Source organism: Elephas maximus, chromosome 6 (assembly GCF_024166365.1).
Source record: "Elephas maximus indicus isolate mEleMax1 chromosome 6, mEleMax1 primary haplotype, whole genome shotgun sequence".
Classification (NCBI taxonomy): Eukaryota; Metazoa; Chordata; class Mammalia; order Proboscidea; family Elephantidae; genus Elephas; species Elephas maximus.
In genome coordinates, this window is record NC_064824.1 from 15979289 (window position 1) to 15993548 (window position 14260).

At 38.3% G+C, this 14260-nt stretch overlaps 1 protein-coding gene across 2 annotated transcripts in view; it reads left to right on the forward strand.

Moving 5' to 3' along the window:
* The window catches only part of UGGT1 (UDP-glucose glycoprotein glucosyltransferase 1), a 135789-nt gene that overhangs the window by 79733 nt on the left and 41796 nt on the right, over positions 1-14260 (forward strand). The window contains exons 19-26 of one of the 2 annotated variants that reach the window (XM_049889124.1): positions 5034-5154; positions 7425-7523; positions 8287-8310; positions 8805-8899; positions 11087-11293; positions 12045-12176; positions 12954-13084; positions 14163-14258. In XM_049889124.1, coding sequence (XP_049745081.1) covers positions 5034-5154; positions 7425-7523; positions 8287-8310; positions 8805-8899; positions 11087-11293; positions 12045-12176; positions 12954-13084; positions 14163-14258 — 905 coding nt within the window. The remainder of the gene's footprint in view (positions 1-5033; positions 5155-7424; positions 7524-8286; positions 8311-8804; positions 8900-11086; positions 11294-12044; positions 12177-12953; positions 13085-14162; positions 14259-14260) is intronic. The other variant, XM_049889125.1, reaches the window with a different exon arrangement.

Sequence of the window (14260 nt, forward strand, 5' to 3'; positions counted from 1 at the left end):
ATTTATTTTTCATATTTTCTTTTTCTTGATTTTTTTTTCTTGGATATTATTTAATTAAACATAGTTCTCATACTTTCCTTTAGTTCTTTAGATATGATTTTATTGAGTTTTTGAACATATTTAAAATAGGTACTTTAAAGTCTTTGTCTAGGAAGTCCAGTATTTGGGCATTCTGAAGGACAGTTTGTGTTGACTGCTTCTTTTCCTGTGTATGGGCCATACTTACTTGTTTCTTTATATGTCTTGTAATTTTTTGTTGAAAACTGGATGTTTTAAATAATACAATGTGGCAGCTCTAGAAATCAGGTCCCCAACCCCATCCTCATGAGAGTTTGTTGTTGCTGTTTGTTCAGTGAGTTTCCCAAATTACTTCTGTAAAGTCTGCATTCTTTTGTCATGTGTGGTCTCTGGTGTCTCTGTTCGGTTAGCTTAGTGCTCAGCTAATGACTGGACAGAGCTGTTCTTAAAGGCATGTAATAAGCATAGATTTTCTAGCCTCTACCAAGAGGCTGTATGCGTAATTTGAGCAAACCATCAGCACTTAGCTAGACAATTTACAATTTACATCTCTTACTTAGCCTTTACTCCCTGCTTGTACAGAGCCTCAGGGTCAGTCAGAGGTGAGAGCTTAGCACTTTTTCAGGTCTTTCTTGGGCTAGTACACAGCCCTGGTATTGTGTTCATGGCTTTCTAGGGTCCAAGGAATTTAGAATTTCAAAGCCCCTTAAGGACCTCTCATTCTTCCTCAGCTTTTCCTTTTTAACTTTTTTGGTCAGCCAAGAGTTAGCCTCAATTGTTATCCCTTTTGCCCCTGATTGTTCATAACACATGCCTCCAGGGAAAAGGCTATTCTTTGAGAGTACAGTAAGTCCCCAGGTTAACAGCTTCCTAAGTACAGACAACTTGTACTTAATTAAGAATGGACTGCCATAAAGCCTATTGTATTACAAATTTGAGTTAAATACAATGGTTCATAATAAAAAATGCACACACTAATTTGTGATGCTCACAAAGTGTTTCATATGCATAGAACACCCAAGGGTCTGTCAGTTTGTGGTGCTTTGGGGGCTTGTGTCTTGCTGTGGTACTGCAAGCTGTGTTACTGGTATTGAAATAACAGCAGGGTCACCTCTGGCAGACAGGTTTCAGCTGAGCTTCCAGACTAAGACAGAGCAGGAAGAAGGACCTGGTGGTGGCCTACACCTGAAAAAATTACCCAGTGAAAACCTTATGAATAGCAGCAGGACATTGTCTGATACAGTGCTAGAAGATGATTCCCTCAGCTTGGGAGACATTCAAAATACAACTGGGAAAGAGCTGCCTCCTCAAAGTAGAGTTGACCTTAATAATGTGAATGGAATCAAGCTTTCAGGACCTTCATTTGCTGATGTGGTACGACTTAAAATGAGAAGAAACAGCTGCGAACATCCGTTAATAATTGGAATGTGAAATGTGCGAAGTATTAATCTAGAAAAATTGGAAATCATTAAAGATGAAATGGAACACATAAATATCAATATCCTAGGCATTAGTGAGCTGAAATGGACTGGTATTGGCCATTTTGAATTAGACAATCATATGGTTCTATGCCAGGAATGACAAATTAAAGAGGAATGGCATTTACATTCATCATCAAAAAGAACATCTGAAGACCTATCCTGAAGTACAGCGCTGTCAGTGATAGGATGATATCCATAGGTCTACAAGGAAGACCAGTTAATATGACTGTTATTCAAATTTATGCACCAACCACTAAGGCCAAATATGAATAAATTGAATATTTTTACCAGTTTCGGCAGTCTGAAATTGATGGAACATGCATCAGGTTGCGTTGATTGGTGACTGGAATGTGAAAGTTGAAAACAGAATGATCGGTAGTTGAAAATTATGGCCTTGATAGAAATGATGCTGGAGATCGCATGATAGAATTTTGCAGGACCAACGACTTCTTCATTGCAAATCCCTTTTTCAACAACATAAATGGTGACTGTACCCGTGGAACAAGGGGATACTGCATGGTTTAAAGTCAGGACAGGCGTGTGGCAGGGTTGTATCCTTTCACCATACCTATTCAATCTGTATGCTGAGTATATAATCCGAGAAGCTGGACTATATGAAGAAGAATGGGGCATCAGTCATGTTGATGATTGAAGTCTTATCAACAACCTGCATTATGCAAATGACACAACCTTGCATGCTAAAATGAAGAAGACTTGAAGCACATACTGATGAAGATCAAAGACTGCAGCCTTCAGTATGAATTATATATGAACATAAAGAAAACAAAAATTCTCACAACTGGACCAATAAGCAACATCATGATAAGCGGAGAAAAGATTGAAGTTGTCAAGGATTTTATTTAATTGGATTCACAATCAACACCCATGGAAGCAGCAGTCAAGAAATCAAATGACACATTGCATTGGGCAGATGTGCTGCCAAGGACCTCTTTAAAGTGTTAAAAAGCAAAGACGTCACTTTGAAGACTAAGGTGCGCCTGACTCAAGCCATGGTATTTTCAGTTGCATCATATGCATGTGAAATCTGGACAGTGAATAAGGAAGACTGAAGAAGAGTTGATGCCTTTGAATTCGGGTGTTGATGAAGAATGTTGAATATACCATGGACTGCCAAAAGAATGAACAAATCTGTCTTGGAAGAAGTACAACCAGAATGCTGCTTAGAAGCAAGGATGGTGAGACTGTGTCTTACATACTTTGGACATGTCAGGAGGGATCAGTTCTTGGAGAAGGACCTCATGCATGATAAAATACACGGCCAGCAGAAAAGAAGAAGAGCCTCAAGGAGATGGATTGACACAGTGGCTGCAACAATGGGCTCAGGCATAACAACGATTGTGAGCATGGTGCAGGACTGGGCGCTGTTTTTTTTTTTTTTTTTTTTACATAGGGTTGCTGTGAGTCGGAACTAACTCAAGGGCACCTGACAACAACAATATACATGTGGACCTCACCAGATGGAATACACAGGAATCAAATCGACTACATCTTTGGAAGGAAATGTTGGGAAAAGCTCAATATCATCAGTCAGAAAAAGGCCAGGGTCTGACTACGGAACAGACTATCAGTTGCTCATACACAAGTTCAAGTCAAAGCTGAAAAAAATTAGAACAAGTCCACAAGAGCCAAAGTATGGCCTTGAGTATATCCCACCTGAATTTAGATACTTCTCAAGAATAGATTTGACGCATTGAACACTAATGACCAATGACCAGACGAGTTGTGGAGTAACATCAAGGACATAATACGTGAAGAAAACAAGAGCTATTAAAAAGACAGGAAAGAAAGAAAAGGCCAAAATGGATTACAGAAGAGACTCTGAAACTTGCTCTTAAATGTCCCAACAAATGGAAGAAATGATGAAGTAAAAGAGCTGAACAGAAGATTTCAAAGGGGGACTCGAGAAGACAAAGTAAAGTAGTATGATGACATGTGCAAAAACCTGGAATTAGAAAACCAAAAGGGAAGAATATGTTTGGCATTTCTCAGGCTGAAAGAACTGAGGAGAAAATTCAAGCCTTGATTTGCAATTTTGAAGGATTCTGTGGGCAAAATATTGAACTATGCAGGAAGCATCAAAAGAAGATGGAAGGAATACACAGTCACTGTACCAAAAAGAATTGGTTGATGTTCAGTCATTTCAGGAGGTATCATATGATCAAGAACCAATAGTACTGAAGGAAGAAGTCCAAGCTGCACTAAGGCATTGGCAAAAACAAGGTTCCAGGAATTGACAGAATACCAACTGAGGTGTTTCAACAAATGTGTGCAGTGCTAGAAGTGCTTAATTGTCTATGCCAGGAAATTTGGAAGACCTGGCCAGCTGACTGGAAGAGATCCATATTTATGCCTGTTTCCAAGAAAGGTTATCCAACTGAATGCGGAAATTATCAAAAAATATCATTTATATCATACTCAAAATTTTGCTGAAGATCATTCAAGAATTCAAGCCAGATTCAGAAGAGGATGTGGAACCAGGGATATCATTGCTGGTGTCAGATGGATCCTGGCTGAAAGCAGAGAATACTAGAAAGATGTTTACCTGTGTTTCATTGACTATGCAAATACATTCAACTGTGTGGATTATAACAAATTATGGATAACATCATGAAGAATGGGACTTCCAGGTTACTTAATTGTGCTCACGAGGAACCTGTACATGGATCAAGAGGCAGTTGTTAGAACAGAACAAGGATAATACCCTTTGTGGTTTAAAGTCAGGAAAGGTGTGCGTCAGGGTTGCATCCTTTCTCCAAGCCTATTCAACCTGTATGCTGAACACATATTCCAAGAACCTGGACGAAGTGAAGAAGGTGGTATCAGGATTGGCGGAAGACTCATGAAAATAACCTGCAATATGCAGATGACACAGCCTTGCTTGCTGAAAGCGAAGAGTACTTAGGCAGATCCCAGGGTAGGTATTTGCTTATGTTAGCTTGTAACTGATTTGTAGGGGTTGCTTATTTCTTAATGGGGGCAGAATAGCGTGTGGATAGACTATATAAACGTGGTTTGCATTTCAGAGTCGACCTTAGGGTAAGTTATTTAGCATTTCTATGCCTCAGTTTCCTCAAATGGTTGTAAGCAACACCTGCCTCATATTATTGGAAGAATTAGAGATACTGTATGTATGTTTGGCAATGACCAAACAAAAAAAAAAACCTTTGCCTTCAAGTTGATTCCGATTCATAGCGACTCTACAGGACAGAATAGAACTGCCCCATAGGGTTTCCAAGGCTGTAATCTTTATGGACGCAGACTGCCACATCTTTCTCCCCATGAGCACATGATGGGTTTGAACTGCTGACCTTTCTTTTAGCAGCCAAGCACTTAACCAGTGTGCTACCAGGGCTCCTTTTGGAAATGACAGAGACTCATAACACGGTGACTTCTGTTCCTAGCTGTTATCAATACATAGAAGCTAGTATAAAGCTAATATTTTCTAGTTCCTAATGAATTTTTACTAATATATGAGTTTAACACCCCTCCGTCTCTGTTTTTTTCTTCCTGTAGGGTGAACTGTCCCATGATCAAGATGTGGTTGAATATATCATGAATCAGCCAAATGTTGTTCCACGAATCAATTCTAGGATTTTGATATCTGAGCGAGAGTACCTGGACTTAACAGCAGCTAGTAAGGAGCATTGCAAGAACATCTTTGGGCTTTTAAAAAATACCCTTTGCTTTGTGATTTGGAATGTTTGCGTTTATTGGATTATAATGTTTAGAATATATCCCAAAATTGTGACCAAATTTTATGTTTAAACATGTTGCATTCTGAATTCATAATACAAGCTTTTAAATTCATAAGAGAGAAATTCTTCCTGAGTTAAAGCATGAAAATGGACTTTTTTTTAGGGGGGGACGGAGGCCTTTGAAAAATATTCAGTGCCATGTAAATGTCAAACTAAGCAGGTATTGGACGAAATAAGAACGGACCTGAATTGTTGACTGTGTTACAGGCCACACAGCAGTTATGCAACTGGCTTTTCCTCATCTGCATCTAGAATCAGTCTGCCCTGATGGCAACAGATATTTCAGCTAATTTCACTCTGAGAACCTAACACGCCTTTTTAAAAAAAGCTGCTTTATTGAAATATAATCCACATACTATAAAACTCAAACCTTTTAAAGGGTACGATTCAGTGGTTTTTAATGTATTCACAGTTATGCAGCCATCATCACCATCTAATTTTGGAACATTATCATCACCCCAAAAGAAACCATGTACCCGTTAGCAGTCAGTCTCCATTCCCTCCTTCCCCTAGCTCCTGGCAACCACTAATCTTTCTGTTTCTGTGGATTTGCCTGTCCTGGACGTTTCATAAAAAATGTTTTTGTGACTGGCTTCTTTCATTTAGCGTAATGTTTTCAAGGTTCATGCATGTCATAGCGTGTATCAGTACTTTATTTCTTCTTCTTTCCAAAGAGTCTTACAGTATGGTCACATCAGGTTATTAGTTGACTATTCCACATTTTCTTTATCCTTTCATTAGATCATCAATTGATGGACATTTAGGTTGTTTCTGTAAGAATACCTCTAAAGAGTTAAATATGTTAGGCCCATGTAAATTTTGTTTCTTATGCCTTTCATTGAGGATCTGAAGGCTACTTAAGCAAACACCTGGAAATGTGGCAGAGACATCTTCATTTGACCATAAAGTCTCAGTTGCATTATGTGTGATGGTGAAGTCACAACCAAACGTACTTCTTGTTGTTGTGTATAATGAAAATACAGATCTGTTTGTTGTTACTGTATGGCACCTATCTCTATTATACTGGAAACTTAAATTTCTTTTCATTTAGGTAGAGGACAGTGCAGCGTAGGATTATAATTAAGAAACCAGTCAGGAAAATGAGCTAAGTTGTTTTTTTAGTCAGGTTTTGGCTTCTTATCAGAAGTTTTAGCAGAGCAAGGCACGTAGCATTATTACTTTTTGTCCTGCGTTTTGGTTGTTACTATCGTTTTTAATCAAACCATGAAAACTGAAGTGTTGTCTGTGGAATAGTCACGAACAGGGAGCTGGTTTTTGATTTCCTTTGTGCTGTGTGTTGCAGTAATCAGCCATGAAACAGCGTTAGTCCATAGAGTGAAGATGAGCCCTAAGAGGAGCCGCCTGCCTCCTCTGGTGTGGCTTGAGCACTGTTGCCTGGGCCTCTGAGGCCTTGGCTGTCCTTGTACCTGTATAGACGGCTACTCATTCTAAGGCCATGGTGCCCCCTACCGTCCCCCACATGATGTTGTGAACTGTGACTGTCTTTATGACCATTGCTTTCCTTTTCCTCGAGCACTGGCTGAGAGGATAGGAGGCACCTAATACACTGTTGAAAGGGTAGGTGGATGACTGGGTGGACTGAAGGATAGACGGATGGACAAGCAAGTGTGTTTGGACAACTCTTATAAGAAGTAGCATTTGTATTGGGGTCTACTATGACATATGGTTAGAGAGATTCATGATACCGGGCTGGAGACCATTTTTGTCAGTAGGAAAAAATTGCTGCATATAGTTTAGAGCAAGGGAATGACTTGATAAAACTGGGATTCTAGCAGGAGTAAAGGGAAAATGCTGAATCAGAGCATTGGCCTTCAGCAATAAACAGGATACATATTTAAAATGATGAAAATGAACTTTTGTTTTTGTTACGATAAAAACAAATTATTTTGTTAGACATGAAAAAATTAGAGTGCTCTTATATTTTCTCTCTCACTAAGCCCCCACCCCAATAGGTTAGACTTCTCTGTCTTAAAGTGTGATTTCTTGGATGGGGCCATGTTATGAGCCTGTTCAATAAACATGAAACAATATATTTTACTCACATACATTTTAGAAATCTTATAGTATGGTAACATTAGACTGAATTGAGGCATATTAGTTATAAATGTTTTAATTTTTTCTTTTTCAGATAACTTCTTTGTGGATGACTATGCTAGATTTACTGTCTTGGGTTCTCAAGACAGGACTGCTGCTGTAGCCAATAGTATGAACTACCTGACAAAGAAAGGTAATCCATTTTAGCTAGATTCTGGATTCTGCATAATTTTTTAGTAATTAAGACAAGAATTTTATCTTTAGTGTCTATTGGGAAAGAGATTCCATAATTTTCTTTTTTTATTTCTGTAATGCTTCAAGTCTAGAAAGTAGCAGTTTAAGATGTAATTATTTGTATATGTTCTTTTTATAAATTAGATGTTATATGTTAAAGTCAAAAGGAGAAATCTTTTCATAGTTCAAAGTGGAAAGACATTTATGATGTTATGGTTTAAAAATTGATTTGACTTGCCTTTTTAATTACAATATAAGGTAAAAGGATTGTTGTATAAGATAAACTGAGTTCTAGAAAGCCTTGCATATTTTTTAAACTGATTTTTATGTAGTTATTTAGGCTAAGGTGGTGTAAAATAATGCCCTTTTAATTGAGAATAGATTATTTTCAAATCTAGTAACATTTATTACCTTTCAAAGAACTCACTGTCATTTAAGGTAGCTATTTTTATCCATTCTGTATTCTTCTCCCCAAGAGAGTTTCTGGTTTCCCAAATATTTGTAAGTACAGGCAGTTGCTCCATATGGTTCCCCAGAGAAATCACTATGGTGATATGGGAGTTTATGCTTTTTTTAAAAAAATGCACTCTGGGTATGAATTAGGAGCAGAAAGATGTACAGGTCATATGTGGCAGTATTTAGAGCTTGACTCTTAAAGTAGGTGTGAATTACAGCAATGATATTTTCTTCTCTTCTGCTCTTTTTCCTTCACCTTTGTCCAGGAATGTCCTCCAAGGAAATCTATGGTAACTTAAAATTTCAGAATGTTCTATTCGTTTTCTTAATTATATTATGTGGTTTCAGGAACCATTGTAATTCAGAATTTACTGACATTTTATTGTGATCTTCCTGGAATCTGTGGGTTCCAATAGCTATGTTAATGCTGATAAATTTTTGTAAAGAATTATATTTCACCAGGTTACAAATTAATATGATTAAAGATAATTGCTTAATGTTCAAAAGCTTTTTCTTTCTTCATTTTACATGCTAATGGATACCTAAAGCACAAAGCATAATAGAATTAATCAGTGCATGTTCCTAGTTTGTAATTAAGCCTTATGGAAGGCCACCCTACTTTTGTTCTTATATAGATGTTTCACTGCTTTTGCTTTGTATCTTTACTAGACTTGTCATTTTCTTAGGTTTTGCATGGTTTCAGAAATCATTCGGCTTAACAAGAGTATTGAAACATAGAATGTGCTCTTTTTCTCCAACTCAGTATGTTTTTATTTTTCTACAGATGATTCTTTTATTAGGCCAGTAACTTTTTGGATCGTTGGCGATTTTGACAGGCCTTCAGGAAGGCAATTATTGTATGATGCTATTAAACATCAGGCAAGTGTATACAACTTCATTTGTATTTCTGTTCGAGGCCATAGTTGTACTCACGGAGAGTTCGTGTCCTTATGTCATTGGTCTGGTGGGGAGACGGCGATCCTGTGTCCTAAATGCTTGAGGGAAAGATCAGTTTCTCTTAAGAAGTCTGCCAGCTAATAAGAAAAGTGAGAAGACTGCAGTATTCTAGCTTTATTTAAGGGACTAGAGTCTTTTAAAGACAAAAACAATGAGCTCTCATCACAGACAAGCTTTTATTGCATGACTGTTCATATTCTTGCTACAGAGATGTCACCAAGGCGTGTTATGTATTGTATGGGGGTCACAGGATCCTTATGTAGAGGGAGGCCTAATGTGGAGAAGATACCAGGCAGGCACATGAGTGTGCTTTCAGATAGAAATAGATTTAGGTACATAGAGGACGACACATCGAGAGGCTCTGAGAGATAAGTGCCACATAAATAGCAGAACTTGAGTGAATGGCAGCAGAGAACGGTTGAGAGTCGGATTCTTTTAGACAATCTTTCCTGAGCTGTTTCAGATTGGGTCTTCATCCAGACCTCATAGCCTACCACGTGTCCCCTTTCCCATGCTGTGCCCTGGGATGCCTCACTGACATAAGGAAATAACCAGGTGATTTCAGTTTCCAGATGCACTGAGCGCCGTTACTGCCCAACAAAACCAAAAAACCAAACACAGTGCCGTTGAGTCGATTCTGACTCATAGTGACCCTATAGCCCAATTCAGAGTTAAATCAGGTGTGGTTTTAGTGGAGAAAGATAGATAGATGTATAAAACACTGTACTGCAAATTGATAAATGCTTGAATGGTGGTAGAGGAGGAGAGCTCAATTTTTTAAATAAATATTTTACTTGAAGTAAAGTGTAGGCACAAAAGAAGTGCACACATCCTAGGGTACACAGTGTTACAAAGTGAACACATCCGTGTGACTACCACCAGGTCAAGAATAGAGGAGTAAGTTGTTCCCAGAAACCTTACCTGGTCGTGCCCACAGTCACCGCCCCCTCCCTCTTCTCACTTCATTGAATAGTTTTGCCTGTATTTAAACTTTATTTAGACAGAATCCTGCAGTACGTATTGTTTTGTGTTTAGTTTCTTAGCATTTTACGAGATTCATCCATGATGTTGCAAGTAGTAGTAGGTTGTTCTTTTTGATTGCTTTCTCATTGTGTAGTGCTCTATTATATGGTTGTTGCACAGAGTTTGTTTCCTTGTGACTTTAATTGGTTTGATAGACAATTGAGGGGTTTCCAGTTTGGGGCTGTTATGAAAAATGCTGCCATGAATATTCTTGTACGTGTTTTTTGATGCATATTGAGTATAAACGTATGTTGTTTGTGTTCTTGATGCTTTTTTGGTTTTATGTGTCCCAAATATCTTTTCCCACATGGATTCTCACCTTTTCACCTACCGAACCCGCTGCTGTCGAGTCAGTTCTGACTCATAGCAACCCTATGGGATAGGGTAGAGCTGCCGCATAGGGTTTCCAAGGAGTGCCTGGTGGATATGAACTGCCAACCTTTTGGTTAGCAGCCATAGCTCTTAATGACTGCGCCACCAGGGTTTCACTTAGGGGGAGATAGATGTTTTCTAGGAGTCTGGAAAGGCCTTGAGAAGAACAGTTTGAGTAGAGCCTCAAAAAGTATGTTTGGAAATTAGGGAAGTAAAATTGGAATGTAGTCTGCACAGGGAAACCCTGGTGGCATAGTGGTTAAGTGCTACGGCTGCTAACCAAAGGATTGGCAGTTTGAATCTGCCAGGCACTCCTTGGAAACTCTATGGCGCAGTTCTACTCTGTCCTGTAGGGGCGCTATGAGTCGGAACCGACTCGACAGCACTGGGTTTTTAGTCTTCACGGACATTCCAAGCGAGGTGAGATGTGTTAGAAGAATGCAAAGTGTGTTGGGGAAGATAGGACTCATGGTCTCTAGTATGTGCTACTTTACAAGGATGGCCAGATATGAGGTTGGAAAGGTAGGCCGGGGCCAACTCATGAGGATTTTGATTTCCTGGCTATGTCGTTTGAATTTTATTCTATATACAGAGGAGACAGTCTGGACTTTTAAGAGAGGTTTTATTTGCTACATATAGAATATGACTAATGTTAATGCTATTTTTAAGTTCAAAACACTACTATATAATTCTTATTTCCCATTTTATCAACAGAAATCTAGTAACAATGTGAGAATAGGCATGATAAATAACCCGAGTGAAGATATAAGTTATGAGAACACTCAGATCTCCAGAGCCATCTGGGCAGCCCTACAAACACAGACCTCCAACTCAGCTAAGAACTTCATCACCAAAATGGCCAAGGAGGAGACCGCAGAGGCTCTGGCTGCAGGGGCTGACATCGGAGAGTTCTCTGTCGGAGTAAGTTTCTGCTTCTCCTGAGGCGGCCCCTCTGTTGTTAAACCCTGGAAGTCACTCAGCGGGGCTGAGGGGCCTGTTCATGATCACATCCACTTGTGAGTTTTGTTCTTAGACTCATAGGACTTTTTTTTTTTCTTAAATTTGGAAGAATCTAAAAAACAGCAATGTCTACATTCCTTTTATTAGTTTTAAACTTACTAGGTTTCAGCATGTGCATGATAGAAGCATCTTTTAAGCCCAGAGCCATTTGTTTCATACAGCTTTTAAGTGATAGACAATATATGATTTCTCTTTAAGACAGAAAACTGAGATTTGAGCCACTTATGAGTTAGAGGCTCATATGTTGATGTTTTTCCATTATGAACTCATGTTTCTTCATTTATATAAGTTACTTAACTTTTGAAAGTGTTGTGTAGTTTTAAAATTTTTTTTAAAGTGAGTATATACTTGAAGTTTCCTTTAGAGAAAAAGCCCTCACTTGAAATAAAATTAATCTTTAAAATGTAGAATAAAGGTATCAAAGAATAGTTTGTCATTTTAGGAAAAGGAAGTAAGCAGATACCTGATAAGTGGAGGTTGGGGGAGATTTGGAGGGAGAGTGGGGAATTGAGATTGAGACATCATAATGCTGATTAAAATTAGTTACTATTTTCCACTAAAAGAGCATTTTATGATTTACTCATTGTGATTATTCATTTATATGGCTTGCTTAATAACAACTACCTTTCCTTAATAACAATTACTTTCCTAGGGCATGGATTTCAGTCTTTTTAAAGAGGTCTTTGAGTCTTCCAAAATGGATTTCATTTTGTCTCATGCCGTGTACTGCAGGGATGTTCTGAAGCTGAAGAAAGGACAAAGGGCGGTTATCAGCAATGGAAGGGTGAGGATTTTGTCCTGAGACAAGCTTGACTCATGTTAGATCAATGAAAAGCCTTTGCAGCATTCTACTCTGAAGCTAGTAAACTCTTCAGACAGCCACTCTTTTTCCAAAGGTGATTAGGGCTTACAAAGTGCTGATGATAATCTTCTGCCCTTTCTTTCAAAGGAAGTTTGTTTTCTGACATAAAAGTCCCTGATTGAAGCCTTCCTGCTGTTCTTCTGTCTTACCATAGTGTAAGGTGGTGAGAATGTGGTTGGTCTCAGAATGTAAATCAGCAAGGTCGTTGATATGTAAAGCACTCTTCTGTGGGGGACCTTGTTCTCATAAGTTAACTTTATCATTTGTGCAGTCTAGAAGAGCTAAATTGGTTTAGGCTCAGAATGTTTCATAAGTATCTACAGCCAGTGAAACAAACCTATGGTGAGCATACCAAACTTTAGACTCTTAGTACTTAGAGCAAAACTTTGGATGTCTACTACTACATCTTTATTTTGGCTTTGCTGATATTCACTGAGACTTAGTGCAAACCCTGCTGCCGTTTTATTTTACTTTCAGAGGTTGCGTTTACTATAAAAATAATGTGAAGTATAAAGGTCTAAACAGTGTATAATGAGGAACTGAAAAATAACTGTGTGAGTTGATTTGGACTTTAAATTTTATTTATGAACTTGTTAGCAGTCTTTGAACTAATTTGGATTGTAAGACAGCCTGAGGACAACAAAGGACTGATAGCTGGCTGGTGACAGTTCTCCAGCACAGTTTGTCTTTTCTTCCCAGGTGATTGGGCCATTGGAAGATAATGAGCTGTTTAATCAAGATGACTTCCACCTCCTAGAAAACATCATACTAAAAACTTCAGGACAGAAAATAAAATCTCACATCCAGCAGCTTCGGGTAGAAGAAGACGTGTAAGTGTGGCTATGGAAGACACTCACTGGTTCATGTCCTAGCGACTTCCCTCGTTGGCAGAGTTAGGGTTGTGTATGTTCACATACGCTGCCTATTCCCGGGTGGTTTACTTCCAGCTTTAAAACATAGTAATGCTCTTCAGTTCAAGGTGTAATTTATGCCTCTATTGAAACAAGCTGATTTTTTTCATAGAATGCTGCTTAAAGAACTGAATTATTCACTTCCACCCCTTTTTCAAACTTTTTATTATGTAAAATTTCAAGCATATACAAACATAGAGGCATTAGTTTTTTTATGACCTGGAATACTTCTGTGAAGAGATACTCTTCCTCGTCACCTACTCGGTTATCCTTTAATTCTATTTTGTTCAGGAAAGGAAAGAAGGGTTCAGTGCTCCTTCTGTTTGATTTACCAGTTCAGAATAATGAGCTGTTCTCTTGCTTCCTCCAGGGGTGATAATGATTTACTCGTAAATATAATATTATGCTGTCATTATAAATATTGATACATCCCTCTATTAACCAACCAACAAAAGGATGTGTATATTTTTAATGATCCTATTTTTGTTTATATATTAAAAATGTAGAGTTATGCACCAAAATGTTATCCTTGGTTATTTCTTGGTGATGGTATTTTGTATAATCTCAGTTGTCTCCTTTATATTCTTTTTTTTTTTCTGAATGTTATTCCAGTGATTTAGTATTCTAACAATCATGAAATATAATAAAGTTATTAAAAGAGAGCAGAGGAGACTGTAAGTGATCCTTACTGACAGCCTGTTTTGGGCCAGGCCCTGAGCAAAGGGCTTTTCTATGTTTTTTCGGTATAATATTTACAGGAGCCATGCGAAGCAGCTGATATTTCCATTTCACATATGGGAAAATGAGTGCTTCTCCAGGCTTATAAAACTAATCAGTTAAGAAATCATTACCTCATCTCATGCTCATCAGCACAAAGCCTATACTTTCATCAAACCGTCTTGTCATTGTCAGTATTTGGGCTGATTGTATGCTCATCAGCGACTGGAAAAACCTTTGGTTAAAGAGATGCTGTAGTTTCACTCACCCCGTCTTTCAGGGCAAGTGACTTGGTGATGAAGGTGGATGCTCTCTTGTCCACTCAGCCCAAAGGAGATGCAAGGATCGAGCACCAGTTCTTTGGAGATAGACACAGGT